Here is a 24,096-nt window from a genome sequence, read left to right as displayed (position 1 = left end):
ACCCACCAACCACCCACCAACCAACCCACCAACCAACCCACCAACCAACCCACCAACCAACCCACCAACCAACCCACCAACCAACCCACCAACCAACCCACCAACCAACCCACCAACCAACCCACCAACCAACCCACCAACCAACCCACCAACCAACCCACCAACCAACCCACCAACCAACCCACCAACCAACCCACCAACCAACCACCACCAACAAACCCACCAACCAACCCACCAACCAACCCACCAACCAACCCACCCAACCAACCCCACCCAACGCACCCAACCAACCCCCAACCAACCCTACCACCACCCACCAACCTAACCCCACCAACCAACCACACCAACCAATCCCGCCCACCAACCAACCCAGCCAACCAACCATCACCAACCAACCCACCAACCAACCCCACCAACAACCCCCAACCAAACTCACCAACCAACCCACCACCAAACCCACCAACCAACCAACAACCAAGGGCCCACCAAACACTACCCAACCAACCCACCAACCAACCAACCAAACCAACCAACCAACCAACATACCAACCAACCAACCCAACCAACCAACCCTACAACCAACCAACCGACCAACCAACCAACCAACCTACCAACCAACCCACCAACCACCCCCAACCAACCACCAACCCAACCACCAACCAACCCACCAACCAACCACCAACCAACCAACCAACCAACTACCAACCAACCCACCAACCAACCCACCAACCAACCAACCATATTGACTGCAACCAAGCGAGGTCAAGACTCTTATCGTTTCCGTTCAGTCATTTTTAATTAGGGAAGGTTATTTGAAAATGTCTAGGAAATAAGGCGGTTAATGATAATAAAATGTGTATAGTACATGAAATGGACTCAGGAGCAGCTCAGAAACAGAAAGAACATGAAATAAATGCTAGTTAATTTTAATTTAATGCTAGGAAATTATCTTGTACTTTCAGATCTCCAAGATAAGCGAGACAAATTCTGCAGGGTTCTGAAGAAGTCCGAATACTACGCACGGTATGATCTAAAAGAAAATATATCGGTTGGCAAACGATGGAGATGTTACGGAAAATATGCTTTGACAGACGATAGACTACGATACAATACCACTAAACTTTCCATGGATTACGAAACTAGACACGATGAACTCATGGCCATCGAAGCTGGTACGTTTGATCTTTTAATAAAGACGTAACATAAGAGATCGGTCGTTGTTTAGTGGTGGAAGAGGCTGGTGCAAAATTAGGTATTCCATTTACCTTTTTCCTGGCTCCTCCCCCCCTTTTGTGATGCGCGTTATCTTTTACCCCCCGCCCTCCTCCACCCTCCTCCACCCGCTGGATTAACAAGCCTACATACGCACACACTTCGAGTTGCATAAATATATATGGGCCCCTTATTCTTCTTGAAATTGTTGGCCCCTCCACTTACTCTCTCAATAATGACCGGTCCTTACGAAAGAGGTGAATTCCATGAGAATCTGCACATAAAAATCAATGAATAAATAATATTTGATTAACAAAGTGGCAAAATTAGATTGTTTTGTATGGATTTGCAATAAGATTGTTTTCATAGAGTGCAAACAATATAACCGTGAAACTTTAGTAATACTAAATAGCACAATTTCATGCAAATTCCATTGTTCTCTGTTGTTTAATTAGCACTATTTTGTACTATTTAGTAATAAATGTTTCACGGATTAATTGTTTGCACTCTATGTTCTCAAGTTATAAACGTCTTGTGATTCTTAATTAAGGGATACATCTTTCTTGTATTTTTTAAACAATCGCATTTTAAGCAAATTTTAACACGATAACATGTACAGAAGACCTTGTCGAAGGTGAATGGTGTCATAAAACTCCTTGTATAAATATAGAGATTTCATAAAGTTCTGCCCTGTGCAAAAAATTATTAGAAATTATAACCCAACTGATAAATTTTCGCGCGCCGTCATTGGTCAGACGATATCCCCCTGAATTTAAATTCATCCAGTTAAAAATAAATGACGTAAAAACGAAGAGAAAAAACATGAAAAACAAAAAAAAACCGAATTTTGTTTATACAAACGAGTGAGAGCAGAAACGTAAAAGGGGGTTGAACACGATTGATTTTTCAGTTTCGAAAATGTTAATTTTAGCTGTTTAAATAGCAAAACGTTAGATCTCACTCGCAATGCATTGTGGGATAGTAGTGGATCCTCCTCTGGACTGAGGTCGCTTTTTGAAAATAAACTTTTTTATCTATCTAAACACACAGAATTTCCCAAACTGATTTACGATAGAATAGTGGAGTATTTATCAATCATCTACTGGCCATTGGATCATCCGAACGACTTGAAAGACTTGAACAATGACCAGTGGAGTTCAAACGTATACAACGGACAACCTGTGAGAGGAGTTATAGATGGTGCATTATTGCTTAACGGAACGGGAGACGCCATAAAATTTCCTCTCAGTTCGACTATAAACGACAGCTGTTTTTTTCATCCCAGAGGGGAATGCCCCAACGGCCTCGCCATTTCGTTATGGATAAAATACTACTTTTCCCCTCGAAACGGTGGAAATCAAGTATTTTTCTCGACATCTGTCGACGGGCAAGACAGAGGTTTTGTGATTTACCAAATCAATTCGTCATTTCCTCATGTTGCGGTTAGTGTCATTCATTCCAAAAATCGCTGCACAAAAGTGGTAGAGGTTGCTAGAGGAATATGGACACACTTGGCCGTTGTTTACCACAACAGAAACAACGTTGACATCCCCGAAGTTTACATCAATAGTACGAAGAATGCGACTGTCATCTGGAAAGGGTGTGAGAAACAAAGCTACAAGAGTGTTTCGAATGATTACTTCACTATTGGTCAAAGTGATGTTGGTGCACCTTATGCCTCGATAGACGACATCGTTATTGTCTTGAATGCGGAAACTTACTTGAACAGCTTATCCAACGTGTACAACTACTATAAAGGTAATTTGGAATTTTTGTTATAAAGAGCGTTCATAATCTATTTGTGAGGGTGGGTTTTGGAGGGTTTGGAGAAGGGGGCAATCCATTGTCTCCGGTAACATTGAGGTGGTGGGGGGGGGGGGGGGGGGGGGTTGATTTCAAACTTTTTTTGTTATTTATGATATTATTAGCATCTAATGAAAGACTAAAGATTGGAGGCGAGGGAGTTACTGAAAAATATGTAATGTTTGAGTGGGGTCACCCCAAAATGAAAATATTTCAAAATAAATCCCCTTAGCCTCCCTTCCCATCATTTATTAATTTTGAATACTCCCTTGCTCGTTTGGCAGCAAAAAGCCTTCTATAGAAGTATGTATTTAAATGTAGTCAAACTTTACCGGGAATAAAGCGTGGCTATGATGATTTATTATAAGTTATCTATGCAACTACTCCCACTGCCTACCAGAACCCTTATCCACTTAGACTAGAGAATCCTATTAAAATGTAAAATGTAAAAGGAAAACAATACATTCCAAATTTGGATAGTGGAGCTAATCAGAAAGCAGCAGAAAGCACGAGAATTGTAATTTGACACTGATAACGTCTAGATATCTAGCCATCGTCATTTTCTCGTGCGAATAAAAAGATATGTTGAAGAGCTATTATTTTCTGCTGCTTTCTGATTGTCTCCACTACCCAAAGTTGTAATGTATTGTTTTTATTCTACAATTTGATTGGTTCTCGATGTGTAAGTGGCCCCGATTATAGTAGTCGCACTGTAAACAACATGTACATTTAATCGACAAAACTTCGTAACAAAACTTTTTTCGCGCCAAACTCAACTGAGAAAGGTATTAATCTTGTGAGTAAGATAACTGAACAAAAGAAAGTGTACTAGGGTTCTGGTAGCCAGTTGGAGTCAAATGACACAATCAAGCTAATTGATGCTGGTTGCAAGTGCATAAAGCTAATTTTGGTTTTGTGTTTCCAGGAGGTGAGAATCTTCATTTGAATGCAAGTTTCGTACTGACGAGTGAAAGCTGGAATGACAATCTACTAAACAGGGAAAGCGATATTTATCGAAGAATAACAACAAGCTTGTTGAAAAATGTAAGGAAAAATAATATAGCTTTAGAGTATGAAAACTATAAAGCGTGCAACCTGCAGAAACTTATAAGGGAGATGAAACGTATAAAACTACAATCATAGTCCAGAGTGTTCAGATATCCAAACTAGGAATTTTGCTACCACATTTGAAGATACAAGAATTTGGCCCTCCTCTCACATATCAAACTTCTCTTTTCTGACTTTTAGAGAAGATTTACTTCATCTTTTACTCAAACATTTGTGATATATTCCTTTAATTTAGTTTTGGGAAGTTTTGAAGCAAGAAGACAAGATTTAATGGGGAAAAATACGAAGAATAAAAATGTGAACATTCTGGTGCGTCGTACAAAAAAAAAATGTATGGCTGTTACACGTTTCTACCTACTTATGAGTTTCTGGTGCAGCATAAATAGTACTATCGTTTTCTATTGTTAAATCAGTGCTACATATCAGTGCTAAATGGTTCAAAGTATTACACGCTTTTGGGTAGTGTTTGTACTCTAATTTGTTGTGTGAAATGACGTAAACCAAGAGTGCATGAATGAGAGAGGTAAAATTCTTATTTGTGGTGCGCGCCATGTAAATTCCCGGTTGGGCTATTTTTAGTAACCGGTTGCAGCTTAAATTTCGCCTTACACTACTCCCGTGCATCATCAACTTGCGCGCCCGTGCTCTTTCCGTTTATTGTTTTGATTGTTTTGATTACTACAAACGAAACGGAAAGAGCGCGCGCGCTTGAGAGTTGATGACTCACAGGGGTAGGGTAAGGCGAAATTTAAACTGCATCCGGTTACTAAAAATAGCCCAACCGGGAATTTACATGCCACGCGCTACAATAAGAAGTTTCCCTCTCTTATTTATGCGCAAACGGGTGACGAAAAATATATCTTTAAATTGTTTTATAAAATAAAAAATATGAATAATACATATAAAATATCCTGCGCGTAGCCCGCGATTGGCACAGTTTACGGGCCATGATAATAAAACAGACATTAGTTTAGATGACCAGAAACAACATTTCAAGACAAATTGAATTTAAGCGGTGGGATTCGAACCCACGCCTCTGACGAAACTGGTGCCTTAAAACCAGTGCCTTAGACCGCTCGGCCACGCTAGTTTAGATAAGCAGGAACAGCACTTGAAGATAATAGAGATTGGCAGCGGTGGGATTCAAACCCACGCCTTAGACCACTCGGCCACGCTAACAGATGAAGGATAACTTATAAAGACAGTAATTTCAGTGCGCAGAAACAGCAATTGAATATGAAAAAAAAATTGCAGCGGTGGGATTCGAACCCACGCCTCTGAACAGACTAGTGCCTTAAACCAGTGCCTTAGACCGCTCGGCCAAGCTACCATATGGATTATATTTTTTGAAGACGATAGTTTAGATGACCAATCCAAGCACTTGAAGATAAAAGAGATTGGCAGCGGTGGGAATCGAACCCACGCCTCTGGCGACACTGGTGCCTTAAACCAGCGCCTTAGACCACTCGGCCACGCTACCAGATGAAGGATAACTTATAAAGACAATAATTTCAATGCGCAGAAACAGCAATTGAAGATAAAAAAGATTGGCAGCGGTGTGATTCGAACCCACGCCTCTGAACAGACTGCTGCCTTAAACCAGCGCCTTAGACCGCTCGGCCAAGCTACCATATGGATTATGTTTTTTGAAGACGGTAGTTTAGATGACCAAACCAAGCACTTGAAGATAAAAGAGATTGGCAGCGGTGGGATTCGAACCCACGCCTCTGACGAGACTGGTGCCTTAAACCAGCGCCTTAGAACACTTGGCAACGCTACCAGATGAAGAATAACTTTTAAAGACAGTACTTTAGGTGAAGAGGAAGAGCACTTGAAGATAAAAGAGATTGGCAGCGGTTGGATTCGAACCCACGCCTCTTACGAGACTAGTGCCTTAAACCAGCGCCTTAGACTGTTCGGCCACGCTACCAGATGAATGTTAACTTTTACAGAAATTATTTCGATGCGCAGATACAGCACGTGAAGATAAAAGAGATTGGCAGCGGTGGGATTCGAACACACGCCTCTTACGAGACTGGTGCCTAAAACCAGCGCCTTAGACCGCTCGGCCACGCTACCAGATGAAGGATAACTTTTACAGCAATTATTTCGATGAGGAGGAAGAGCACTTGAAGATAAAAAAGATTGGCAGCGGTGGGATTCGAACCCACGCCTCTGACGAGAGTAGTACCATAAACCAGCACCTTAGACCACTGGGCCACGCTACCAGATGAATAACATTTGTTGAAGACAGTAATTTCGATGCGCAGAAACAGAACTTGAAGATAAAAGAGATTGACGGCGGTGGGATTCGAACCCACGCCTTTTACGAGACTGGTGCCTAAAACCAGCGCCTTAGACCGCTCGGCCACGCTACCAGATGAATTATATTATTTTGAAGACGGTAGTTTAGATGAGCAGAAACAGCACTTGAAGATAAAAGAGATTAGCAGCGGTGGACTCGAACCCACGCCTTTTACGAGACTGGTGCCTAAAACCAGCGCCTTAGACCGCTCGGCCACGCTACCAGATGAATTATATTATTTTGAAGACGGTAGTTTAGATGAGCAGAAGCAGCACTTGGAAAATAAAAGAGATTCACAGCGGTGGGATTGGAACCCACGCCTCTGACGAGACTGATGCCTTATACCATCGCCTTAGATCGCTCGGCCACGCCACATATGAAATGGAAATCCGTGCTCATGCATATTCCCTATTGTTGTTTTTTCATTGCAGATTTCAGACGCTAACATAAAAAGAACAGCAAAGAGTCAGGAAATACGATTTTGGTAAGTCCAACTAATTGTTTACATTAATTAAACCAATAACAAGACGATGACCTAGTGTTGTTTTCCAAAGTACAACCCCCCTAGCCTATGTGTGTGTTTTAAACGGAATAGAGAAGTAAAATGGAGTTGATTTATAAAAATATAAGACCATTGATGTTAGGTATTTTCTTTTTTTCGCTAACCAAAAGTAACCACCGTTGCACTTGAAATCGGAAATGGTTTATATGACATGAAACAAAAACTACTTTTCTACTTTTTTTATAATTCCAATATGATATTGAGCCTGACTATACTCACAGTGACCATTAAAAAGTACTTGATTCAGCCCAGTTACTGTGTAGGGTGTTCCAAGTTTCCGGTTATGAAGGCCCTGTCTACACTAATGTGCTTTCGTGTGAAAACGCATTTATCGATACCTTTTGGCCCTGTGTTCATTGACTAAAAGTTTGATAACGCTTGCCAATTAAAAACGCTCTCCAGGGTCCATGCATTCTAAAAAGGAGGTCTACCGTATTATCGTGGACAGGTGAAAATGGAGGCGGCTCTGTTTTGGAAACGTTAACGTCAGTTACATGAGCACAGCTGTTTTTGCGCATGCACATATTGTGATATTGCATCATTTCCGATCGTATCTGTCTGTTTAATCCTTTTAGCGTGAAACGGAGTAAACTATGTCAAACGTGAAACTTTTAAAACTTTTTCTGTGAATCGAAAAAAAAAGCGTTTTCAAAAATGCATTAGAATGGACGGAGCCATTGTGCAAAGGGCAGGTAGAATTACAGGAGGCGATTTTCTATAGTCTTATTTGTGTTATGTAGGAAGAAGGAAGGCGAATCAATTGTGGGTTTTACCGGCTGTAACATTCTCATTGGATTTCATGGTCAAGGATATTCTCAGATGGATGATGTCGTATCATATTTGGAACAGGCTACAGATATCATTTCAGATCTGAATTCTTCTTCAAACGAAGGTACTATGTGCTTTAAAATAAGAGACTGATAGGGAAGCAAGCTAGACTAACGCTGAGCAACAGAGAACTCAAAACTGGGGTATTGCACCCAAACTTAGCTGTAACTATTTTGAATGTGACCAGACTACCAACAACATAAAATGAAGAAATCAATTGTTTGTTTTTACTGCACTTCATTTTTATAGCAACTGCGAAGAGTTTTTTTTTTTTTTTTTTTTTTTCACAAGGATGCTTTTCGGTTCAATTTATAAACAAATATCAATACATTAACTATATTTAGAGAGGGTGACACGTCACTGTCGTAAGTGATAAACTTATGGCCCTCTATGTCAACTCTTTGAATCAGACAGGACCGCCATTTTACGTAGTCATCCGAGCCACGGCCAAGGTCTACCTTTGCAGTTAAATTTTAGAGCAAAGAAAACACTTATACTCATCGATATTTTAAGAAGTTTAGTGCCCACCCAACTGAGCCAACACGACTTATCATATATCAACAGTTTACTTAAAAGGACCACAGCCAGTAGAAGTAAGCATATATGGCAACTCAATGAAGATAAACATCCAGTGGAATCCGGGAGACAAGAACCTTACTCACGGAATTCTACAAAAATACGTGTTGTTTTACGTCAACGGTGAGGATCCTTCAGACCAAGGTCATGTTGACGTGGTGCAGGACGAGCTAGGTGATTCTACCAATTATAATATGACAGTAACAAAATATTTCTCTCGGTATGTGGTGTCTGTGAGGGTTGATACACTCGAAGGAGAAGGCAAAGTGTCTAAAGGCGTCAACATCACCACTGGAATTCTCGGTGAGTTGGACTGACATGGTAAACGGCGCCATCATAACTTTTTGGGGTTTCGGGGAGGGGAGGGGGGCTATGGGAAATTAAGAGAGCAAGAGAAGGCTCTTCTTCCATATGCATTTAGATTTTGAGTTATCCTATTGTAATTCTAGCTCCTCTTGGTACTCCTCAAACTGTGCATAGTTGGAATCTCTCATCAGTGTCTATCGCAGTCAGCTGGACCGACATAAATAAGACCTACCTACGGGGACCTATTGCTGGATACAGCATTCGTATTAACTTAGCTGATTCATCAGAGAGAGCATGGGAGTCTTCTAAATTTCAGTCAATACTACGCAACAAATCTGTTATATTTGAAGGCCTTTATAAGTACACCAAGTACAATGTACATGTAGCTGGAGTAGCAAAAGAAAATCAATTTGGTCCTTACATTCAAGGTTCTGTTTGGACTGGAGAGGATGGTGAGTTTTGTTAGTAAATTGGTATTATAGACCTCTCTCTATTTTCCTTGCAAGCTAAAGCGCCAAACAATAGGCAGTTGCAGATATTAAAAAAAGAATGCTCAAAATTAATTAAACCTGAAAAGGATTAGTATAGATATAGTGGTGTATATTCGACTAGAACGTTTGTGAATAGTGAACTGACTAATATTTCTACCAAACATTTCTTATTCAGTATTGTCGAAAGATAAGAACATGGTATACGGTATAGATTACTTTATTCCTACCAAAAGATATATTTGGTGGTGCACGTGTTTTGCCATACATGATGTGCTATTCCACTAAAGCCTCGCGCACAATCAAGTCTGAATTTTAAGAAATCAAACGGACGAGGACTATAATTCCAGTCGAGTGTTTCGATAAAAGATAAAAGTAAATGAGCAAAAAAACATCAATTCCCATTTGATTCACCACTTCCCCATACCCGGTTTCACTTGTTAAACACGAAGTATTCAATCAAGGCTACAATGTTCGCATATTTGAATAATCTCTCTTGAAACTACCTTGAATTCTCGATTTAATAGTTTTTGTGTGACCAGTGAATTCCAAAGGTTTCGAATTCCAATTATCGAATACGTCTTTCAGTTTTGTCATTTCAGTTTCAGTTTCATTAAGTCATTAAGAAACGGCCAACAATCAGTATGCATCCATTGACTTATGGAAGCACTTAGTCGGCTTATAAAGGCTCTAAACGCTTTAATAAGCTTTATCCATTTAATTTATTATATTTCACCTTCTTATTTCAGCATATTTGGGAGAGGGTTGTTGACAAGCTGTAGCATGCCTGCGCTATGTCATCAAAATGCAAAATTGGTATCGAATTTTCCTTGACACGATCTCATCAGTCCAAAACTCTCCTTACCTAGTTGTTTTATGTTAACAATTCATTTCACGTACGTTGCAGCCCCAGAAATGGCTCCATCCCAACTATCTGCGGAAGCAGTCGACTCTACAAGTATCATCGTCAATTGGACAGAAATTCAAGCAAACAAGCGCAATGGGATCATTATTGGGTACAGTGTGAAATGGAAGGAAGTAAATTTTGACAGTGAAGCCGGGAATATCTCTGTTCCAGCGACGCCATTATCCTACACCGTAACAGGGCTAAAAATATTTACATACTACAAAGTATTTGTAGCAGGATTTACTGTTATCGGTATTGGACCCTACAAGGAAACTGTCGACGTCCGAACAGGAGAAGACAGTAAGTTATTTTGAATTAATATCACTATTGCCATATTGAAAAAAAAAAGATAAAACGACTTGGCTATTAGCCATTACAAGCCGGTTGAGCAAAAAAACTGGATCAAATGGGTATTGCAGCGCATTGTGGGGCCCTTTTAAGTGACAAAATAGATGATGTCAATATGTTCCCTAAAACAGTTCCAAAAAAATTGCAATAAAACTTGACCAAGTGTTTTCTTCCACCTCGGAAGTGCAAATAGGTTTTTAACAGTGAATTATATATTTAGAAAAGCAGGCACTAATTGATGCATGAATGACATTGTTCTTCAGTTCCCGATGCATCTCCGAATATAACTAAAGCGTACAATGCAAGCTCCACTAGCCTTTTCGTAATGTGGCAAGCAATTCCTGAGCAAAACAGAAATGGAATATTGCAAGGTTATGTTTTTGAAGTTTGCAAAGAAGACGGAACATTTGAGAAGTTGTTCTACCACAACAGCTCGTCCCTTGAAGCCCGCATCACCGGTTTGTCAAAGTACCAGACCTACCAGATAAAAATTGCTGGCTTTACCTCCAAAGGCAGAGGGAATTTCAGTTTGCCTGTTATTGCCACCACTGACGAAGATGGTAAGTAATAAAACCTGGAGCAGATGGTTATGGGCAGTCTTGGTTCTAGTACGTCGGGCTTTCTTTCTACTATGTTGTATTTCGAGTGCACGCTATATATCCGTCTAGTTGCAGCTTTTTTTGTACAACATAGAGAATACTCACAAGAGCAGGATTTTCGAACATTGGGAACAAAAACATATAATACCTCTACGCGTTTCATGCTTGAGTGAATTCGACAGCTAAATATGATGATACCTAAATTTTATTAACTTGTAGATTCTATCAGTCTTTGGATTCCCAAACATGATAATGAGCAGATAGCAACTTCTAGTCATATAACAAAGGAATTCAAATTGGTGGATACCATCCAGTTATTACATTATTTTCACCATCAAAAATGCCATTCACCTTAAAGCGCGGCTAAGTTTTGGACACACGAATTTTGCCAAGGTTGTAATCAAGCTGCAGTACTGAACTGTTATTCTGGGAGAAACGTCGCCGAAGGGGAGGTGGGTGGGGACAGAAATCTGTCTAGCGTCTAGTACAGTGTAACTTAGCAAATGAGGCCGAAACCATAATATTTTCCGGCCTTTCTCGCTTTTCCTGCGACCTGGGCCGGGATAGTATTGACAAACCTCCTTTCTTTGTTTGTAATAGTACCAGAAAGCCCACCTCGAAACATCTCTAAACAAAAGGAAGAGTCCAACGCAGTTACTCTAGCCTGGCAGCCACCATCAAGTAAACAGGCCAACGGTATAATACTTGGCTACAACATAACACTGAAAGATCTGTTGAGGGACAAGATCTCGTATAAGAGGGTTAACACGTCTACTCATCTACGCATCGATGGGTTGTATCCCTACACTGATTATGAGATCACCATTAGGGCATTCACGAGAAAAGGAGATGGAATCGTTAGTGAGAAAATAGCCATCAAAACTGAACCGAGTGGTAAGTATAACTCTAAGTAAATAGAGTAGATTATATATATTCGTGAAATGTCAGAGCATACGTTATAGTAGGAATGGACTACTTCAACCAAGGGGATGGTACTCCCCTATATTTGCTATACGGGTATGTGCCGCCCTATAAGGCATGGTTTTTCGGCTTTTGGGTCGGGGGTAGGGTATCATTTTTTGACATTTTATCTGGGATAGGGTGTCAATTTAGCCAGGGATAGGGTTAACGATTTGGTCGTTTTTGTCTGGCTAATAGGCTAAGCTTTCTGTCCACACAAAAACAATAAAAATGTTAGTAAATATTGATTGCAATCGATTGTAAAACCGTATTTTCCGTCTTTTAGTCTGGGATAGGGTGTACAATTCTTAGTTGTAGTTCGGGGTAGGGTATGTAAAATCAAAATTTTAGGTCTGTGATAGGGTCAGGGTTTTGAGGTCCTGGCGGCACACCCCTACCCAAGTTGGGGTGGTAGTACACCCCCCCCCCCCCCCGGGTACTTCAATGACAAGACAAGACAAGACAACATATCTTATTGGCTCCGTATAAACCTATTTACATTGAATTCAAACGTCCACAGATTTTCATGGTGTTTTTCTTGATTTTAAGCTCCTACTGGATCACCGACAAACGTGATAGTTCAACCAAATTTATCATCTTCATCGTCAATAACTGTTTCTTGGGGACCTGTAGATAGGTTCAAAGTCAATGGGCAAGTAACTAGCTATGTCTTAATCGCCTTCGAATTAGCAAACCCTGAGAGCACCCGACGAAATGTTACAATAAGGTGAGTGAATGAACTATACTTCGGAGATACGGCGGCCATCTTGCTGGGGGGGATGGGGGGGGGGGGGGGGGGAGTTTCGTGTGTTTGTCTTTCTTTTACGTTTGGTGGTGATCGATGTGTCGTCTTAATTCATCCCTTGTTAAATTCTCTTGTGAAGAGCTTTTTAAAATGTCATTACTGTAAGAAAACTTTATTCGCCCCTTCGCCCCCTGGATACCACATTTTGCCTTGTAATCCAAGATGGACGCCGTATCGTTTATTAAAGATTAAGAAAATTGTGATTCAAGAGCTTCAAATGAGACCGTCTCATAATGAAATGAATGATTTCCATTCGATTTCTATTCAAATTTCCATTCGATGCCCATTTTAAAACGGCATGTGAGTTTATTTGTTATAGCTAGTATTATTTAAAAATCCTGATGACCATTATGCGGCAACAAATTTCCGATAATCGTTTAACCACAAGCATGAGTAAACCTGGTTAGATGCACGAATGCTTGTTTGAATACGAAGTTAATTATTCCTCCACCTCCCCGGCCTCCAAACCCCTCTCCACCAAATCCCCCACCCCCATCCCCCAGCCGCCCACCCGTTCGCTCTTGCTCTTTCCTCAAACAAAACCACCCCACTCCTGTTCCCCAAACATTTAGATACAAAATATTCACTATGATATTCTTTTGTAGTGCACAAAGTAATCCCAGTCGAAAGAAGCGAGCGGTTCCTAGCGGGACAATGTCCACCCAACTGACAGGATTCCAACCCTTTACTCAGTATGGCATACAGATTTTAGCAGTAACTAACGTAAATGGAGTTCCAAGTCCCATCTACAATGTAACTACTGCCGAAGATGGTAAGTAGTCGCGCATTTTCTTTCAAACCTTTGATATTTTAAATAAATTCAAACCTCGTTAATACAGACGCCAAGGGGACGTCACTAGCAAAACCGCCTATATTAACAGGGGCGGTTTATTTTTAAAATAGAGAGTTTAAGATTTACGTTTACGGCGAACGTGAAACGTCAGTTGACCAGTGAAAATTTATTTTAAAATACTAAAAAGGAATCGTAAAAAATCAAAGTAGTAGGAAAACAAAAGAAATTTTGTGTGTGGTGAGAAAGATTGCAAAAGCTTAAGTAAAAAACACAGGAAAACGATTAAAAGTGGTCTCGTTTGTCGTTTGCGGGAAGGAAAAAAAGTCGATATAAAAGCTCTCTATTAATAAAAATGCACGTCACTAGGACAAAAACCTGTGCTCGTAATAATGGGGTGTTCGTATTAACACGGGTGACGAGTTTGCACATCGTAGCTTTTTAATTATTTTAATTATTTATTACATATTTATGCATGACGTACTTTTCCTGACTTTCATGCAGCTCATATGCGCGTAGGTACTAAGAAAGGACCATTCAAAGCGAACTTTTACAACATCGATCAAATGGTAATTTTTGTCATGTTTTATAAAAAAAATAAACGCATGAAAACCGTAAAGTTATGCATCTCCTTTTTGTATTGGTAATTAAAGTTGCAAGTGTTCGATTTGATAGGCCTTCCTTAATAACCACGCAGATAAGAGCTGCATGAAAGCAAGGCTAAGGACGTACATATTAGACCTATAATAGAACGACCTGTACACTGAATTAAGATATAGTAACCAATTCGTATAACCATTGTTCTGGACTGACTAGCCTCTCGTACATGAGAAAACGCTTTTATGTTTCCATGTCAACACGAGGCTAGTCAAGTACAGAACAATAGTTATCCAAATTGGTCGCCATATTTCGATTCGGGTGTGCCTATAATCTACTACCCCATTTACACCAAAGCTTAAACATGTTTTAAAGAGGTTTAACTAAACAGGTTTGAAAAACTATCTACGAACACTGCGCAATATTTGGTGAAATAATGCATTTAAACTATTCTTTGTCTTGCTCTGATAATATTTTAGAAAGTTTCATTATTTTGTAGGTTTCTAGTTTCTCAATTTTTTTTCTAATGAAAACATAGTTTAACTAAACAAGTTTAGGTGTGAATGGGGTATACGAAATTGTCAAACATTCTAAACCAACAAATACGCTCGTTTTTCTACTTGCCATCTGATTTCTTTCAGCTCCAAGTCATCCTCCCTTGAATCTCACAGCACATAATACGAGCTCCACACCTATTAAAGCAACATGGAATGAAATACCCCAAAAACACAAAAATGGCATTATCATAGGATACAAAATACACTATAAAGCCAGCCACACTGGTAACTTCATCAAGACTGTAATAAACGACACGGAACGACACACAGAGCTTACTGGACTTGAAAAATATGAACTTTATTCAATCCAAATACTGGGCTTTACCGTGAAGGGTGATGGTAATCTCTCTGAGCCTGTGATTGTCAGGACAGCAGAAGATGGTAAGTCATTACAATAACGAAAATCATGGTTAGTTTTCTAGTTTAATCTGGTTTTATACATCTGCCTTAGTTTCTATAATTTTACTACAACTTAACTCTAGTGTTAATGAAAAATGAAAAAGAAAAAGGTAAAGAAATACTATATATTTATGGTTAATCATATTAAGATCGATGTCAAAGAAGTATCATAGTTGAATTCAGCATTCATTAATGCTACTTGAAATTTGTTGTTTCTGACTCTAAATTTAACAGGGCTTCCTTTAAACTAGAATCTTGCTCTCAAGAGAATGACACGTGGTCTGAAATGGAAAACAAAAAACAAAAAAAAACAATATATTAAGGTAAAGAGGTCTATCAATGGCTAACTTCATTTATCTCTTTTATATAAATTCAGTTCCAGACGACGGACCCGCCAAAGTATCTTCAGTTAACCCAACACTAACCACCTTAACTATCCAGTGGGAAACAATGCCAGTACGTCTAGAAAATGGTATAATCAGAGGATACGAAGTGGTTCTCTTTGAAATGAATGGGACAACCAAAGCCAATGCCGTCCTCAATGAAGGCAACAATAAATTAAGCACCGTGATCTCAGGGCTGGACGTATGGACTAATTACACTGTCCAGGTTAAAGCTTTTACGAGTGTTGGTCCTGGTCCGTGGTCTCCTAGAGTCAGAGTAACAACAGACGAACAAGGTTTGTTTGTATGGGAAATCGCACGATCTCGAGTACAATTAGGAACTCTATAGTAGGCGAGTCCAATTACAGAACTTCAAACGTACCCTGCTATGGCACTATACACTAGAAATAACTCAAAAAGAAATCAAAATTATAAAATACTTGGTTTGTCATCTCATTCTCACAGCAGATCATTTTTGTTTGTTCTAGCTCCTCAAGATACACCGTTCAACGTGACAGCACATTTTTTGAGTTCCACGTCTATTCGAGTCTCCTGGCAACCGATAGACCCAAGGCTGACAAAGGGCGTGGCCCGAGGCTATCGAGTATATTATCGTGCTCTCGACACTCCTTTCACCAAGCAACTTTTGAACCATACTGTAGGACTAACGGAAACAAGCGCTGACCTAACAAATCTGTACAAGTACGTGGAATATTCTATTTACGTTGTCGCAGTCACTAACAAGGATGGTAACGCAAGTGCTGTGGTCGTAACCCGAACGAACGAAGACAGTAAGTATACTGGAAAATCATATTCTATCCAACCGATTTTAATGTTCTAGCCAAGATGTAAAGTGTGTCAAGGGATACAAAGAAAAGTTTATAAAACTTGAAAATAGCGCCGGTCATTGTTTTCAAAAGCAAATATAAACCAATCAATAATAAGCTTCCGTTCTAAGCTATGAGTAACAGATAAACAACAAACAATGAACAAACATATACTAGTACAAAGGATAGATTAGGACGGTACACCTGCACCACAGCGTTGCACTTCTGGCAGGCAAAAAAAGTTCAGCATCTGAACTTTCCTTTTTCGTAAACCCCTGAATTCATTTTAGGGACGGGGGAAGGGTCACGCGTATATTGTAAGGACAGCAGAGCTAATTAATATCCTACACTTTGCCTTTTCCAGAACCAGATCGTCCTCCACTCACTCTGATATATACTCTCCCAGACCCTACAAGCATTTGGTTAGGCTGGGATGAAGTACGCGAGGGATATAAGAATGGCATCATTCTCGGCTACAAAATGACTTACAGAGATACAACCAAATCAGATCCACCGACTTTGAAGTCCTTTCTACCAGACCAGTTCTCGACCACGCTGCGTGATCTTGATAGCTATATTCACTATGAGATCACTTTGTTGGCCTTTACAATTAAAGGGGATGGACCACCTTTCACACGCGTTATTAGGACTGATCAAAATAGTTAGTATAACGATCCTTGTATTGGCCTGGCGTTTTCTTGTATCACAATGATAAGCACCATTGACAGTTACATACACAGATTCAGTAGTTTGCCGCTCTTTAGCAAAAATATACTATTTCAAGGGTGGCGTAGTGGTAGAGAGCGCTCGCCTCTCAAAAATAAGATCCGGGTTCGAGTCCCGCCGTGCTCGATGTCGTATGTGAGTAGAGTTGTTTTTTGGTTCAATCCTGTGCTTAGAGGGTTTTCTCCCGGTTCTACGGTTTTCCTCCTTCCGCAAAAATCAACTTCTAAATTCGAATTGGAATTTCATTGGATGAAGAGCCATTCTGTGGAAATTCCACTTTAAATCCCATTTATTTATTTTATTTATACTATTGTGCTCGTTTTCCCATTTCAGACCACGTGTAATTCTCTTAAAAATAAGATTCTTTGTTTCAGTTATCCATATTCATATGTTTTCTCATGTGCAACCGCTAAACAAGGAAATGATACTCTAGAAAATGACACGTGGTATTTAATGGGAAAACTTTACACCTAAGTAAAAGGATCTATTGTCTCTCCTCGCAACAGTTAGAGAAACGCTGCACTGAGTCTGTGAATGTTGCTGATGCTTATACTTGTGTTGTAGACTCAGTTGTGCATTGCTCATCCACAGGAGTTGTCTTTTTTCGCACCTGTTAGAGAAGAGCTGCACTGAGTCTGTGAATGTTGCTGATGCTTATACTTGTGTTGTAGACTAAGTTATGCATTGCTCATTATAACAGCAGTTGTCTCTCCTCGCACCTGTTAGAGAAGAGCTGCACTGAGTTCTGCGTTTATTTATGATTATTCAATTGTGTTTGTTTATTGTATTTTAATATCGCATTTATTTTTAGCACCATATATGAGCCCAGGCAATTTCACTGCCGAAAATTACACGACCACAAGCTCCTTGCCAGTCCTTTGGCAGCCAATACCACCACATGGTCTACCGGGGATTTTATTAGGTTATCGATTATACTACACCCCAGTGTCTACCGGAGAATATGACATCGAAGAAGGCGAAACTAAAGAGATCAGAATACCTGCAGATAAAACCCAATTTGTGTTGAGTGGCCTTGATATCTATACGAAATACCGTGTGGAAATATCCGGTTTTACGGTAAAAGGAGACGGTCCTTTATCTATCACCTTTGGAGGTGAGTATATTTGTTATCTGTATATGATATATTAAAATGCCCTGTGGTATACGGCAAAAGAAGATGGTAGAAATATGATAACAGACCTTTTTACCGATACGGTGGCCACAATGCCGAGGGGGCGATCATTAGGAAATTTATAGACCGACTGTACAGCTGTCAGGGTGTCTCGTTATATTTCTTTATGCTTTACACTGACAATCACTTCTAAAAACACTGAATTTGCTTGTAGTTGACACGCAACCCCGCCACTCTATGTTTTATAAATTTTCTACGTTTGCCCCTCAGCATCCCATAGTTCAAAATGCCCGCCGTATTTGTAAAATGGTCTATTAGAATTTTTTTTTTTTCCTTGGACGTTTTATTCCAGACACATGTCGATGTCAAAAACGTTTGTCATCTAGTTGGTTACATTTCCCTCCCTACGTCATCGCCTCAGATAACGACTCAGTCCCCGCGGGTATCATTCCATCGATCGCTCAAGAAATGGTATTGCACTGTTGTCATCATTGTAAAGAATATGGAAAATCCTACCTAGACATGAAACTAAATGGATACAACATGCCTGCACAAGAAAAACATCTGGAAGCTTTAAAGATACACATTGATGGAATGACTGATATAATCTTCCCCGTTGCCGGCTACAGGACACAGGAAGTTTACAAGGTCCCATACGGATTCATAGGTTTGGTTGGAACACCTGGCGTAGCTTTTGTACTCTCCACAACGTCTACCGACGGGCTGATGGTGGGTGAGATAGCGGCTTCTATTTGGAAGAACTGGACTTTGGTGCTTTTGTCGCTGTTGTTTGCTTTCATTACAGGGTGTCTGATCTGGTTTTTGGTAAGTTCTTGAAGGTTGAAGGAAGGAGTAAAGAGAGCGGAAAGGAACGCAGGGAGAAACAGCTAGAATAAAGAGGAAGGAGAGAATTATTATTAACCTTTTTAATCAATATTAATTTTTTTTAGTTTGTTGCGGATGGAGAAATAGTCTCCCTCACAGCCGCTTTCAGTGTCGTCACGCAACGCTTTCTCCCCTGAGCTACTCAGGGGAGAAAGCGTTGCGTGACGACACTGAAAGCAGCTGTGAGGGAGACTATAATAGAGAAACGGATCGATAAAAAGATTAAGGAGGAGGGAGATAAATGGCACTACAAGGAGCTCTAAGTCCTGAATGATAAATTACACAGAAATTACAAAAAAGCTTTTAAATTGATATGGAAGGTTTGGGGAAATAATAAAGGAATTGTATTTGTATTAGAAATCATTCTGATGAAGTACCCCTGGATCAAGCGAAAATCCACAGAGAGGAATACTGGAGAGACAAAAATTCAATTTCCTTTGAATTTATTTTAACAGGAGAACAGAAAGAACGAAGAACATTTTCCGAAACCATTCTCAAAAGGTTCAATGGAAGGGTTTTGGTTCACTTTTATTTCTATGACAACCGTGGGGTAAGATATTTAAACTCCTTTTTTGTTGTTGTTGTTCTGTTGGTCTGTTGGTCTGTTGGTCTGTTGGTCTGTTGGTCTGTTGGTCTGTTGGTCTGTTGGTCTGTTGGTCTGTTGGTCTGTTGGTCTGTTGGTCTGTTGGTCTGTTGGTCTGTTGGTCTGTTGGTCTGTTGGTCTGTTGGTCTGTTGGGTTGTTGGGCTGTTGGGCTGTTGGGCTGTTGGGCTGTTGGGCTGTTGGGCTGTTGGGCTGTTGGCTGTTGGGCTGTTGGGCTGTTGGGCTGTTGGGCTGTTGGGCTGTTGGGCTGTTGGGCTGTTGGGCTGTTGGGCTGTTGGGCTGTTGGGCTGTTGGGCTGTTGGGCTGTTGGGCTGTTGGGCTGTTGGGCTGTTGGGCTGTTGGGCTGTTGGGCTGTTGGGCTGTTGGGCTGTTGGGCTGTTGGGCTGTTGGGCTGTTGGGCTGTTGGGCCGTTGGGCCGTTGGGCCGTTGGGCCGTTGGGCCGTTGGGCGGTTGGGCCGTTGGGCCGTTGGGCCGTTGGGCCGTTGGGCCGTGGGCCGTTGGGACGTTGGGCCGTTGGGCCGTTGGGCCGTTGGGCCGTTGGGCCGTTGGGCCGTTGGGCCGTTGGGCCGTTGGGCCGTTGGGCCGTTGGGCCGTTGGGCCGTTGGGCCGTTGGGCCGTTGGGCCGTTGGGCCGTTGGACCGTTGGGCTGTTGGGCTGTTGGGCTATTGGGTTTGTTGCGCTATTGGGTTTGTTGCGCTATTGGGTTTGTTGCGCTATTGGGTTTGTTGCGCTATTGGGTTTGTTGGGCTATTGGGGGGGAGCAAAATCAGGGGGGGGGTCACATAATTTTGAACTCCTTCAAAGGGGTGGGCTGTTGACAAAATTTGACAACTAAAAAGGGTGGGCCTGCAATTTTGCTTCTAAACTGGGGTTTGGTCATCACATTTTCAACATCATTTTATGATGCCCCCAACCCCCCCCCCCCCTTTCACCCCCCCCCCCCACCCCCCCCTCCCCCCTTACTTTATGACCAGTCCCTAACCTTCATGAGCTTGTCTGATGAATTTAATGAATTGTTCATCATAAATGCGAGCGGTCAATGTATAGTTATTAAACTCGCATTTTTAATGAGGGTTATAACAAAAATATAGCCTTGTGAATAATAAAGAAAACCGCGTCCATTGATAAATAAGAAGTGTTCAAAAAACCAACCACGTCCTATTTCTATTATTTGGTGTTTGAATTTCGATAGAAAACCTGTCCCGGGTTTTGAATCCAGTAAAGTAGGTACTGAGTCAAGGGTGATCACTACCTGCAGGGTATCTCATACGTCCTCCGTGGTTCTTTTACCTCCCTCCATATTGGTTAGTAATGGTGAAGTGTGGAGAGACGGGACTGCCATTTAAAGTGGTCATACAAGCCACCAAAAATCTAGCCATTTGCAAATCAGTGTAATTACAAAGGCAACACCTTCTCCTCAGTTATTTTAAGACGCTGAGTGCTTGAACCACGACCTCCCGCACAACAGACCGACGCTCTTACCAACTGAGCTAACGGAAATTATCGGCGAAAATCAGTGGAAGAACATGTATTGCGATATTAATAGTTATTGTTTAAGTGTTTTATGCGAATTCCATATAGATTTGCGAAGTTATTTTTTTCCTATTAACCAATAGTGGGGCTTTATCTTTAGATATGGTGATCGCTGCCCTTTGTCTGTTGCTGGTCGTATCGTCGCCATTACATGGACGCTGTTTGGTGTTGTTCTGATTAGCATGATTGTTGGGAATATCGCGGCTTCTTTGACCACTGTTGCTGTAAATGAAGGCGGAAGTCTTTACGGAATGAAGGTTTGAAGAAGAAAACTCTTGTCGTACGAAGTAATAAAAGACGCTTTGAGTTTTAATAAACATTCCATGTACCAAGTTGGATTCAATGACTTTGAAAATAGGATAAATGTACTCTCTCGCCTTAACCTATACCGGTCCCACTTGAATCCCAAAATTATCCAGAAAGCAGTACTAGACAGCTGAAAGCAAGTGTTTCCCAAGCAATATCTTTTAGTTTTAAACAAACCTCAGCTCGCAACCTCGTAAAATTCAAACCAGCTTGATTTTTCCGTGGTTGTGATGCTCTTTGGTACCATGTTCTTTAGAGTACATCTAGCATTATGTATTTGCATTTTTTCTCTCTGAATTAGTCGTTGTTTTCATTTCCCAGGCCGGAGCTTTGAAAAACTCTTTTGAATACCGATTTGGAATTCGAAGGAGTGCCAAGATGAATAAAGGTAAGGAGGACACTACGTATACTCGCACCATTTTTAAGCGGATGGTTATACATCAGTGTTGTTACCATGGCGGTAAAGCTGCACCAATCCGTCTAGATTTTGGATCCTTGTTGATCTCTGTGTCGACTCGATATCCCATTTTACCCTATAAGAAGAGGTTTGCTATCCCCTCATCCTTTCAAAATAAACTGATAAGAGGCCTCTTCTCTGGGTCTTCTAATATAGAACTTTCGTAAAGACCAACACACTAAGGACGAAGTTGAGTCGCGAATTACCATGTGTCAGCGGTTTATAACCAAAATGAACGCTGCTCCATAAAGTTTTTCGGTGGAAATCGGACCAACGTTACCATTGGCTACGGACCTGGCAAAGCTCATTCTTTACCTAATACTATTATACGGCCTACCTGAAAATCATATTAATGATTTTTGTAATATCTATGAATGTAGCTACCGTATTCAAATACAGATTGTTGTTGTTGTTCAACAGTGTTGCTGTTGTTGTTGTTGTTGTTGTTGTTGTTGTTGTTGAAACACGTAAACTAAAGAATTTTTGAAGCAAAAATATTTCATGTTATGTATGAAAAAATATATATTTATGTTTATGTTTATTGTTGTTATTCAGAGCGCGAATACGACTCCTATGATGAAATATACGACGACCTTGTAAACCAGCGCATCAAAGGAGCTCTGCTCGATTCTTTTGCTGTAGGAAGCAGGAGAGACCTGTTTGAGAAACCTTTTATCAGAATTAAAAGCATTTACGACTTAAACCTCGCTAGTGGGATCGTCACGGCTCGTAATTCAACCAAACTAAACAGGTGTTTGCGAAGGTTTACGAGAAGCAACGCCAAGGAGATATCAGACACAATCAAAGACAACGCTCGAGCAGTTGAGGTATGTATAGGTCGAAAATATTCAAGGTTCTTAATGCTGTAAAGCTCCTAGAGCTCCTAGAAAAAAAACTATTAAAAAATAAGGGGAACATAACGACTTTTAGGACCCTTTGGACATCTTTCTTTTGTCTAGTGGGCTTAAATCTGGGAGAGACCGCGCTCTTGGTCGAAAAGATCGGGCTGAAGTAGAATGACTTGGAATTGGAATCGACTGAAATTTCCAACCTTTAGATTATATAAAAAATCGCTAAAAACGCTTAAAATAGAAAACTTTAAATATGAAACGGTAAGTACACTTCTAGTTTTTATATAAGCTTTAGTTCCAAAACCTTAGCGAAACGTACGAAATTTTAGCACAATCTATTTACTATGGATAGCCTGTGGCTATTTGGAAAAGGGTATCGTGAATTTAGTTTTCTTGTTCTTTCTGTCTTTTTTTTTTTTTTTTTTTTTTTTTTTTTTGTAGGTCGAGAATGAGCCTTTAGCATCTGAGTTATCTTCTGGTGTCTTTGATGCCAATAACCCAGTCTTCACGAAAGTATTGACGGCTATTTGTGTTTTGCTGGGACTGTTTGGATCGATTGGAATTATTTGGGAAATAATTTATGTTAAGCGATTTTCTGTGTTTTGCAGTGTGGGTCCAGGTAAGAGTTTTGATTTCTAATAATGTCTGTGAGGATTTTTTGTTCATGTGATTGCAATCGTGTTACAGGCTTTATATTAATATATGTGTCTTGATATATACTTGCCTGTGGTCCGCAGATCAAAAAATAGCGATAATTTGCGGACTTCAAGAAGTGTTTTAATGGTTTTATTTTCATTTCTGCTACAGATGATTTAAGACCGCGGTTTTTAAAGGCTGCTAGAAAAGAACTAGGAAAAACAATCGAAAACTTCTTTATGCGTCTCTCTGTTGTCGTGAAACGCCTACAAGAGAAACACAGGCAGGAAAGACAGCAACTAATTGCAGCACAATCGTGCAAAGCAGATGAAACACTTGACCGAAGCTAATCAAGAGGTCTCCAGTTATAGCCCAGTGGCGGATTTAGCTATGGGGTGCAGGGGGTGCACTCCAGCCCCCCCCCCCCCCCCCCCCCCCCCCCCCCCCCCCCCACGAGACAAGCTGACATTTTAAGAATTGTTGCATATTAATCTTAATCGATCCTTTGCTCTACACTTATATTTTTTATATTTTTATTTGTAACTGCTATACAAAATACGCTGTATCTTATCGTGAATTATTTCGATTTAATATCACATATTAAAATGCTGCTTTATCACATATTAAAATCCTGGATCCGCCCAAAAA

At 40.5% G+C, this 24,096-nt stretch overlaps 1 protein-coding gene and 4 non-coding genes across 5 annotated transcripts in view; 1 reads left to right on the top strand and 4 right to left on the bottom strand.

The window, feature by feature from the left end:
• Positions 1 to 23,861, top strand: part of LOC116294679 (uncharacterized) — a 41,073-nt gene extending 17,212 nt beyond the window's left edge. Inside the window, exons 18-41 of the mRNA XM_089036788.1 lie at positions 963 to 1,172; positions 2,263 to 2,970; positions 3,941 to 4,059; positions 6,820 to 6,872; positions 7,691 to 7,842; positions 8,343 to 8,657; positions 8,804 to 9,112; positions 10,056 to 10,355; positions 10,667 to 10,963; positions 11,603 to 11,896; positions 12,512 to 12,689; positions 13,373 to 13,539; positions 14,796 to 15,092; positions 15,487 to 15,789; positions 15,982 to 16,284; positions 16,685 to 16,981; positions 17,858 to 18,160; positions 18,531 to 19,003; positions 19,519 to 19,613; positions 21,299 to 21,455; positions 21,826 to 21,892; positions 22,517 to 22,788; positions 23,254 to 23,431; positions 23,620 to 23,861. Coding sequence (XP_088892914.1) covers positions 963 to 1,172; positions 2,263 to 2,970; positions 3,941 to 4,059; positions 6,820 to 6,872; positions 7,691 to 7,842; positions 8,343 to 8,657; positions 8,804 to 9,112; positions 10,056 to 10,355; positions 10,667 to 10,963; positions 11,603 to 11,896; positions 12,512 to 12,689; positions 13,373 to 13,539; positions 14,796 to 15,092; positions 15,487 to 15,789; positions 15,982 to 16,284; positions 16,685 to 16,981; positions 17,858 to 18,160; positions 18,531 to 19,003; positions 19,519 to 19,613; positions 21,299 to 21,455; positions 21,826 to 21,892; positions 22,517 to 22,788; positions 23,254 to 23,431; positions 23,620 to 23,798 — 6,026 coding nt within the window. The 3' untranslated portion in view covers positions 23,799 to 23,861. The remainder of the gene's footprint in view (positions 1 to 962; positions 1,173 to 2,262; positions 2,971 to 3,940; positions 4,060 to 6,819; positions 6,873 to 7,690; positions 7,843 to 8,342; positions 8,658 to 8,803; positions 9,113 to 10,055; positions 10,356 to 10,666; positions 10,964 to 11,602; positions 11,897 to 12,511; positions 12,690 to 13,372; positions 13,540 to 14,795; positions 15,093 to 15,486; positions 15,790 to 15,981; positions 16,285 to 16,684; positions 16,982 to 17,857; positions 18,161 to 18,530; positions 19,004 to 19,518; positions 19,614 to 21,298; positions 21,456 to 21,825; positions 21,893 to 22,516; positions 22,789 to 23,253; positions 23,432 to 23,619) is intronic.
• Trnal-aag (transfer RNA leucine (anticodon AAG)) lies at positions 5,482 to 5,563 on the bottom strand. The gene has a single exon. It is a non-coding gene; the product is annotated as a tRNA-Leu (tRNA).
• Trnal-uag (transfer RNA leucine (anticodon UAG)) lies at positions 6,081 to 6,162 on the bottom strand. The gene has a single exon. It is a non-coding gene; the product is annotated as a tRNA-Leu (tRNA).
• On the bottom strand, positions 6,230 to 6,311 carry Trnah-aug (transfer RNA histidin (anticodon AUG)). Its single transcript is given in 2 exon segments — positions 6,230 to 6,264; positions 6,274 to 6,311. It is a non-coding gene; the product is annotated as a tRNA-His (tRNA).
• Positions 6,380 to 6,461, bottom strand: Trnal-uag (transfer RNA leucine (anticodon UAG)). Its single transcript has one exon. It is a non-coding gene; the product is annotated as a tRNA-Leu (tRNA).
• Positions 23,862 to 24,096: the final 235 nt, after the last annotated feature.

The sequence above is a fragment of the Actinia tenebrosa genome, unplaced genomic scaffold (genome assembly GCF_029948245.1).
Source record: "Actinia tenebrosa isolate PJP-AT-01 unplaced genomic scaffold, QUT_ActTen_1.0 PGA_scaffold4__44_contigs__length_22323623, whole genome shotgun sequence".
NCBI lineage: Eukaryota > Metazoa > Cnidaria > Anthozoa > Actiniaria > Actiniidae > Actinia > Actinia tenebrosa.
This window is presented reverse-complemented; position numbering and strand designations above follow the sequence as displayed.